Source organism: Oryzias latipes, chromosome 1, assembly GCF_002234675.1.
Source record: "Oryzias latipes chromosome 1, ASM223467v1".
Classification (NCBI taxonomy): Eukaryota; Metazoa; Chordata; class Actinopteri; order Beloniformes; family Adrianichthyidae; genus Oryzias; species Oryzias latipes.
This window is the reverse complement of record NC_019859.2, coordinates 24,385,214-24,394,521: the sequence shown is the minus strand read 5'-3', so window position 1 is coordinate 24,394,521 and position 9,308 is coordinate 24,385,214. Positions and strand designations below refer to the sequence as shown.

The window sequence follows — 9,308 nt, the reverse complement described above, 5'->3', positions numbered from 1 at the left end:
CATTTTAGGAGAAAGCCAGTTCTATTTTGTATCACGTAGAGCACTGACATATAGTGGAGTATAGTAATAAAAAGCACTCCAAGAATAATGAACAAAATAAACAATATTTCTATCTAAGTATGAAAAGGAGTAAGTTATTTTGTCAATTTTTAGGTAAAAACTGCACATAATATTTACAAAAGATGTTTGGTAGTTTGGTAATAAATGTAGCTAACCTCTTGATTTAGTTGCTTTAGTTTATAAACAAACCGCCTGAATACATTTTAGAGTTAAGGCCTTACAGATATGCCGACACGGAACTTTAAAACATCAATTTCCTCACTTAAAAGTGTGACACGAAATGTATCTAATATTAGCTTCAAATGCTAACCGGTTGTGACAACACAAGCTAGCAGAGTATGAAATGATTTTTTCCCCCCCCACGATAAATCAATGTTTTAGTTTAGACACGAGACATAACCTTTTTTCTTCTGAAACTAAAGACATTCTCGGATCTGACACAAAAACTACCAAGAATATTTTTCAAAGGAAACAAACCCTATTAACTTACCTTGATGGTATGGTGAAAAAAGTTGTCAGCAACCACTGCGACGGCTCGTTACCATGGTGACCAACGTAACTGACTGGCGCGTGGTGCTTTTCCGTGAAGTCGTAAAAGTCGATTATTATAGTCGATTAAATTTGCAAATTCAGGCTTTAACATGTATAAATGTTAATTTGTGATAGTTTGTTTTAACATGGAACACATAACACACCAGATGTTACCTCTGTGTAAAGGTTTAAAAGGTTTAAATATGTAAAAGTGTAAATATGTGAGGGTTAAGAAGAACTACTTTGACAAATTCATATTTTGTGTTGCAGAAAAAAATGTTTCCAAATGATTTATAGTCCAGAAGTACATAAAAGGAAAAAATAAATAAATAAGAGAGGTCAAGGCAGCAAACTGCCTACAGACACAGCATTTTTATAGGCCCACGTACTTAAAACCCTTGATGCATTAGTTTAGCAGCTACACTAATTAGCTGAAGTGCTGCTGCAGTGTCTTCTGACACTTTATTTAGATGCATAAGAGGAATCTATCATCTCTAAAAGAAAAAAATGATTGAAACATGTTCTCCATGCTAGATTCATGAGACATTGCATGACTAAAAACATAGAACAGAAATACGTTGTTTTTTTTTTTTGTCAAAATGTCTGTTTGGGTGTGTTTTATCATCACTTGAAAGTCCAAAAAGATTCAACAAAATCAATCATTTTTGACTTGAACATTTGTTCTGCCATTTTTTTCAGCATAAAAGTAGCTTTAAAACATAAAAACATATACCAGGGGTCTGCAACCTGAGGCTCTGGAGCCACACTAATTTTCCATAGTGGCTCACTGACTTTGGAGAAAAATGCTAACAATTTGAGTAAAAAATGGTGTTGTACTTTTGGTTGATACTGAACCCCACCTTGCCTCTGGTGGTAGGCTGGCGCCTGTGTTTGGCAGCGGAGCCGCCACCAGTGTGTGAATGTGTGAGTGAATGTGTGTGACTGGGTGAATGGGTCTGTGACTGTAAAGCGCTTTGTCCTAGTAGGAAGAAGGGCGCTATATAAGTATACGCCTTTAGTTCATTAAGGCTTAATTTTAGAAGAATTTTAAAACACATATTCTTATCCTCTGCTTCACAACACTGTTTAGTTGCTGTTCAGAGACAATTTTTTATGGTTAATGCTTGCATATAAAAATTGGATTCTAAACAAATGTTGGCATGTTTATATTTCATAGTCAAAATAATAAAAGCATGATGGTGTACGCAAGTCATGATGACAGAAAAAGTTACGTTTGACTTTCTTGCATTTTACACTCAAGTAAATCTGCTGTAGCAGGAAGATCTTTAAAAGCTACATTTTATAAATAAACGGCTTATTGGGCACAAAAACATAAATAAAGTGTGTTTTTCTAAGTAGTAAAGTGGAATTTTGCGTCTCTTGCTGGGTTTTGATCAGTAAGAAATAGAACCAAATGGTTTTTAGTGCTAAAGGTTGCAGACTTCTGTTATATCCCAAACCCAGAGAACACATACTCATCAGAAAGTCCAAAATGACCATATCCATGAAGTCCACCAGGCGTGTGCCTTTGTTGTAAGGCGCAGTCTTTTTTATAGTTGAACAGTAATTAGGTTCTGTCTCCCATCTGAGAAGAGAAGAGAAACATTCATTTTCCTACTCAAAATGAAAAAATGTAGTTTCCTTTTTTTTTGTTTCTTTTTTTTACAAATTTAGCAATAAACTTATTGTTAAAATTAATTAAAATATGTATATTAGTCATTATAGAGGTTGCTCATTTTCCAGGCAAAATATTAAGAAATATCAATGATACAATGTCATTTTATATCAATGCAATTTTTTCCTCGAAATATACAAACTTTGCCAGCTTGCTGCGGCTGTATGAGCGTCTCCATGGAGACCTCCAACTTCTCCGAGGTGCTAGGGACAGATCTGGTAGCATGACAGCCAAGGAGGCTTCTAGGTTCAGAGGTCTTCCGCACACAGCATGCTCAGTGGAGCAGTAGTAGGAACACTGGCCATAGAAGCACACATTGCCCACTAGGGAGAGCAAGAGCATTATGTGAGATGAATGTAAAAAAAATGGCCTTATAGAGTTTTAGAGTGAAACAGAGCAGGACTATTTATAGATTTATTATAGAATGTTTCAAAGGAATTTTATGCAGAGTTTATGAATAATTGAGAAGTGTATACCGGGGGACGTGAAGAAGGTTTTGGCCAATTTGCGATCCGTGGTGATGTCTTTGATCTCCTTGACCACATCCACTAGCCTTCCAACTGCAGGGGGGACTCTCCTGTAACCCAAAATCCTTCAGAGGGAATTACAAAAATTGTGAAGTAAGGACATGGATAAGAAGAAGAAAAATGATGGATTTTGCTTTGAGTGCTTTCATCCTCCAGTTTAGCATTTCTCATAGAATAATTGAATCTACCTGTCTAAATGAAAAGCTGCAATTTCTGCGTTGTGTCTTTCAAAGTCAGAGAAGTAGTAAAGATTGTAGTTGGTCTCTTCTTCTCTCTCCTGTCTGTCAGAGAAAAGCCTAAATTTATACAATCATCAGTGCAAACATGGGACTTAATCCACAAAGAAATGAGTCAAAAGATGGAGAAGGTCATTCATGATATGTATTTTGTAAAACTCTGTGTCAGTTAGTCAACTTTCACCTTACTTCATGGGTTTGAACAGGGCTTGTCCATAGTTTGGAAATGACATCACCAGCTTCAGTTGTGTCCCCCCGGACTTCTGCACTGAAGGAAGAACATGGGGAGTGTTACCGTGGTAACCATCACTGTGCAATCTCTCCTTCACAAACATCCTGCTGTGACTGAACACGTTGCCCATTAAGGGAGCACAAAGGCGCTTTCTCATCAACACGCACAAAGCAGCAGGTAAAATAATTCTCATCATAAAACAATAACACAGTTTAAAGGATGAAGTCCTGTATCCATCTGAGCTCTCAAAATTGAACCCTCTACATTAATCTAGTGATGTTATCAGCAATCATTTGTTGTTTTTTTATTTTTTGCTTTTGTTTTAAACAACATCATTTCTGTGAAAGTGTCACAAAACCTTTTTCCTTTTTTACCAGAACAAACACATACTGTATACCTTATCCCAATAACTTTTGATGAAAATAATTTGATACTTCCCAATTTAAAGCAAAAAAGTTTTTCCTGCTTCTGCACAGAATTCCGCAAAGAAAACTGTAGATGATGAGGTTCATTTAAACACCCACTTTGATGAAAATTGTGCTTTTAACATGTTTTTGTGGCATTTTTCTGATGGTGGAGGACATACATAAAGAATATTAGGCGTAAAATTTTATTTCTGAGTATCTGTTTACTCTAATCAATAAATAAAATGCCATTTGAAAAACATTGGGTGGTCCACAGTCTACCTGCTCCTCTCCATTCTGATGCATCCACTCGTAGACAAATAGTACAACGTTGTTTTCCTCGTCAGAGCTGGCATCTGGCGCAAAACTGTATGGCTAAATAGCTTCAATATTGCTCACCGTTTCTGTTGCATGAGTAATGTTAAATTGGGGTTGTGAGGGGCTGTAAGGTAGTGGGAGAGAGTATGAACAGAGACCTCTCAGTTATGGGTGACAGGTAAGGGGAGGAGTCTCTTTGCCCCAATTGTCTAGAGGCAAATTTCTAATGAGCTACTCCTGCTCTACGTCCGGGAAAATTACACCCTTTTTTTTTTTTTTTTTTTGGCCAAAAACGGCCTGACTGTAATTTAAGAGCACTGGGAACACTGTTAAAATATATCAAAAGATGATCAGAGTGAGACATAAGAGAGATGTATTTCTACAAGAATAAAACTGTTCAAAAGTACCACCAAGTCATGGTCATGCAAGCATTCTGTGCTTACTGTCCCTCCAAGCCAGCAGTTCAAACATCAGCACAGAGAAGACAGTTGGAAATGTATTCTTGGCCTTTCACTACCACCACCTAAGGCTGAATCTCCTGGGTGTTTCAAAGCTTCACAGACTCTTGCTTCAAGAAAACTTCAAAGTGGATCTCTAGTTAGAAGTCCAGCCCTCAGTCTCAGGAGTCGCACAATCACAACAGTCTTTTCTCATTACTTAAGCTAGACTCCCTGCAGCTTGCAGACTTTTAAAACTGGCATAGAATTTTAATTTTTGTCAGGTTGGGTCAATTTTTTTTAAATCACATTGCCACAGACTGCAGTTGTGTTAATTCTCAACTGAAGTAAATCAAAATGATTGAGTCTCAGCACATAGATCACCAAGGTAAACCTCCAGCTGAGAAGCCACATGTCACACCTGCGCTGACGATGCGTTGCGTGGCGATCTGCTGGGTCAAAAGCTCCATGTTGGGGTCATGCTGGGGGTAAAGCTCCCAACGGGTGATGCCCAGATGGAAGCGCAGCCATGGAGGGTGGCTCTCACTGCTGCTGTTCCACTGAACTTCATCGTATCCTTCTTGGCTAGCGCTCACCCTGAAAGTAGACGAGAAGTACACAGCTTAAAAACAAAAAGCGTAAAGAACAAAATCGAAGATACTCAAAGAAAATCCTTTATTTTGCCTGATCAATCACATGACTATAAGACAAACCTCATCTCTGTTGAAGTAATGGATCAAATACACAAAAGTCAACTTATTACAATTAAATAATAAAAAGGTCTTCATTCAAACATTCTATTATTCGTTATGTTAGTATTGAATATTGAGGTTTATCCCATGGGAGCAGCATTTTTGCTTTGCAAGTTGGACATAGACCTTCAAAATGGTAAATGGTGTATACTTGTATAGCACTTTTCGACTTTCCTCAAAGGCCCAAAGCACTTTACATTCACCAAAGCCATTCACACACTGGTGGCGCTGTTTAACACTGGAACCAACCTTCCACCAGAGGAAAGGTGGGGTTCGGTGCCCAAGGACGTTTTGACACATGTGCAGGCGGGGCGGGAATTGAGCCTGTAATCTTCTGATCAGGGGTCGACTGCCCTACCGCTGCACCACGGCCCCCCCTCACTCTTTATTTATAATCTACAACCAAAACGTGCATTTTGAGATCCAAATAAAGCCTAAAGTTAAAAAAACACAAGAAATTACAGAGAAAGTTAAATTGGTTGACAGTTAATTTATTGGATTAATTCAGATTTTTATTAAAGTTTTATTTACTGCATGTTTTAGAAACATAATGTGTGCTTCATTTTTGTCATTTTATAAAGCAAAAATAATTGTGTAAAAAATATATATAAATTCCTAAAACAATTAAGTGTGGAAAAGGTCAACATTTGTGGTAGCCTACACTTCTACTAATGGAAAAGACCACATGAATCACTGAAATAACTCAAAACTATCAAAAAGTAATGATAGATCAAAATTCACAAAAATATCATATAATTATAAAGAAAATTGTTGTATTAGTGTTTTTTTTTTCAAAGTTACTCATGGATAAATAAAGTTTATTTCTATACTTAAAAGAAATATGATATTGCTTTTGAATTGTTCTTTAATAGAACTATTTAAAAAGATTTGAAACTTGCCAAGACAGAAATGATGCTACCCTTAACTGGATTTCTTTTTTTTTTTTTGCTGTGAATGCCATGTACTTGAGGCATTCACAGCAATTAAATGATTTCTGTAACTGTCAATGAGACATCTGTTTCACTCAGTAGGTTATTGTTTATGAGCAAATGGCTTCAGCTTTTTTTTAGGTTGAGGGATTTCCTTGCTTATCTAGATTAATTCTGCTGTGTTTCTGTGTGTTCAACAGGGTCAGAGCTCACAGAAAGCCACGTTGTCAGAACTCAGAGCTGTGTCTTCCTCTGTGGTCATCGGCGGGAACCATCTCCAGAGTTCTAGACGCACTACATCTCCCAGCAACTTCAGCATTCAGTTTCTGAGTGCTGCACACCTGACTCTCATTTCCCAAATCAATCACAGCATGCTGAATCACAGTACTGAGCCTCACTCAGTGCAAAGTATAGTTTGTGCCCTGCTGCCTGCATTACTGAGCGGTAGAATACAGAACTGATTTCCTGACCCTGTTTTGTCTTTGACTCAGTTTGCCTGCTGCCAGCCCCGAATCTTGCCTGCATCCTGACTACTTCTCCTCTGATGCTCCTATGCTTGTTACTGACCTGCCCACCTGACCCTTATTTAGTATTGTGGACTTTTGGCTGAGCCTGTTTTGACACGTGTACTGTAAGAACAGTCAAATCAAATCAAAATAACTGTGTTTCATGATTTGAGTTGCTCAGTTATGAACTACTAAAAGGTAGTCACACACAAACACACGCACGTAGACAAACACACACCCCATGACCCCACAAACAACAAATCCAGCCATGAAAACAGAAAAGTTTGAAGACCCTTGCAACTGAGACCAAGCTGTTTGACACTAGCCCTTTAGCAGAAAGTAGTACACTTGAAGTTTATTTTATTAAGCATCGCTATAAGTATACGTATAGCATGTATACTATAGACTATCTATGTGTAGTGCAGGGAGTATGCAAAACTGAATACTTCTTTAGACTAAATTAGAACATTTTAAATTCACAATATAAAGATAGTTCATAAAAAGCAAATTCAAGTATACTACCTCCCTTAAAAACTGAGTAGTACACTTAACTGGACTACATTTTGCTCAGGGACACATTTGGCTCCAAAATGTGTTAAAGGTCTTAACGTTTCCTGGAATCTGCACAGATTCAAGACACCAGCGCCCAAATACAGAAGATCAGCCCCCGACCACAGCAAAGCTGACTCCATTTTTTCAATTGGACCAGCATTCTTTTCCTGTTCTTCATTTTTGTGAATGTAAACACAAAGCTGATGCTGCCATAAAGCCCCAAAGGAAATTCTCCCAGAGTATTTGAGACTTGTCAATATGGAAGGTGGCAAAATGCCATCATCCTCTTTGGAGATTTCCGTAGTCTTTGGCTAAAACTGTGATGGATGGTATGACCTAATACTGGCATACTCTGCCCTTTGAATTTTTCTTTCATTTCTTTTGTGGTTGTCTTTGGCTTTTTGATTATCATTTATATTATCCACATTTTTTTTTTTTTACAATTTGCAGCCACATTCAAAAAGAGTGTTTTACTGTCGTGTAGACAGAGGAACACGAAACTGCTTGAAGATTTTCTTTAATTCATTATTTTTTTTAAATCTCTTAAAACTTTCCTCTCATCTTGCTGTGGTCGATGTTAAGTGCAGTAAACAACAGCACCGTGACTCCTGCCCTCCATATTTACATGGCACCTCTGATTCTGATTGAAGGTCACATCTTGATCCAGATGTTCTGATGGTCAAATTTATGTTTTTCATTAAAAGTTACCATCACTTCTGTTCAAGCCTGTACATTTATTTTATAATCTTCCAAAAGCATATGTGGGATTTTCTATTCGTTGAAAACATAAAAATCAAGTAATTCTTTTGAAGTTCATAGAGGTTTTGCTTGCTGAGACTTTAACTCATTTTGCATTGATTCGATCCATATAACTTTAATCCCATTCTATACATATAGTTTATTTTGGTTTTGGTGAACATCGTTGAACAGTTTTTGCACAATCAGAGGTTTAAACACACAAACATTCACAGACAGCCCCAAGCCCATTCACTGTGTGCCACACTGACCACATCAGGGAGCTCCTCTCACTTTCCTTGGCCTTTGGTTTTACTTTCAGCAGCCAGTCATCCTCAGGGATGGAAGGCGTAGGGATGTTGTAAAGTGGATGGTCAAACAGCGCCTTTAGCTTCAACAAGTCAGACTCCAAACGTTCTGTTTGGTTGGCACCATGTTGCCGTATGCCCGCCGTCATACCTCCTCTCGCTGGCAGTTCTTTGTCAACGACTGTTTCCCTGTGACCTCTGGCATCACCTTCTAGAATTCCAGTTGGAGGCTCTGCTAGACGTTTGATGCCATCCGAGGTGTGGTTGAAGCGTGCCAAGTCTCTAAAGGCACGCGTCCCAGGTGGCAGTGGGGAGTCGCAAGGCAGGCGGGGAATGGAAAGCGAGACAAATGCCAGCAGAAGGTGGATGAAAATGGTGATGAAGACCAGGGACAGGCAGATTGTCCTGGAGCGATGGCGCACACGCCACGCCATACTGCCATGAGGAAATCCAGACCCCCAGTGGGAAGAAAGCATAAGAAAAGAATGGAAAAACTGAAAAAGGGTAGGCTAAAAGGCTTTAGAGAGGAAAAATAACATGCAACCAGCCTTCAATTAACAATACCTCAAGATTAAGGTACATTGTGGTGTCAGGATCAATATGTCACTATCTCAAGTTTCATATTGACTTAGGACTTATTATAATAAAATTAATTTTATATACTAAGATAACAGCAGGGAGAAAGAATGAAAGATAAACATACCTTCTTTTTTAAAGCCTGCTCTCAACTCTATCCCTGGAGTACGAGACAGTATGAGCATCCTGGAAGAACTTCACTGTTTGTTGTTTTTTGCTATCTGTGATGTTCATTTGGTAATAATGCCAGGTCACAGTGATCTGGACAAAGATCAATGGGTTTCGTCATCGGATTCAAACCAGGGCTTTTTTCAACACTTTATTTGTCTTACATGTATATTAATTTACTTAAAAGAAGAAAAAAAGGCATGTTCACAACAAAAGGAGAACTTGGGTTCTTCCTCTTAGTCTGGGTTTTGTTTTTCAGGATTATTTATTTTGAGGATTTCAGTAAATGCTGCTATAAAATGTATGCATAACTGAATAGAATTCTGGGTTTGGTGTGAAGGTTTGCTCACGGCAACCTGCGG

The 9,308-nt window shown here is 38.2% G+C and overlaps 1 protein-coding gene across 1 annotated transcript in view; it reads right to left on the bottom strand.

The window, feature by feature from the left end:
* LOC110015368 (extracellular serine/threonine protein kinase FAM20C) overlaps positions 1 to 8,995 on the bottom strand; it is a 37,951-nt gene extending 28,956 nt beyond the window's left edge. The window contains exons 1-8 of the mRNA XM_020704808.1: positions 8,906 to 8,995; positions 8,167 to 8,637; positions 4,842 to 5,017; positions 3,219 to 3,297; positions 2,982 to 3,074; positions 2,743 to 2,858; positions 2,409 to 2,589; positions 2,067 to 2,176 (exon numbers count right to left, since the gene is read on the bottom strand). Coding sequence (XP_020560467.1) covers positions 2,067 to 2,176; positions 2,409 to 2,589; positions 2,743 to 2,858; positions 2,982 to 3,074; positions 3,219 to 3,297; positions 4,842 to 5,017; positions 8,167 to 8,636 — 1,225 coding nt within the window. The 5' untranslated portion in view covers position 8,637; positions 8,906 to 8,995. The remainder of the gene's footprint in view (positions 1 to 2,066; positions 2,177 to 2,408; positions 2,590 to 2,742; positions 2,859 to 2,981; positions 3,075 to 3,218; positions 3,298 to 4,841; positions 5,018 to 8,166; positions 8,638 to 8,905) is intronic.
* Between the last annotated feature and the right edge of the window lie 313 nt (positions 8,996 to 9,308).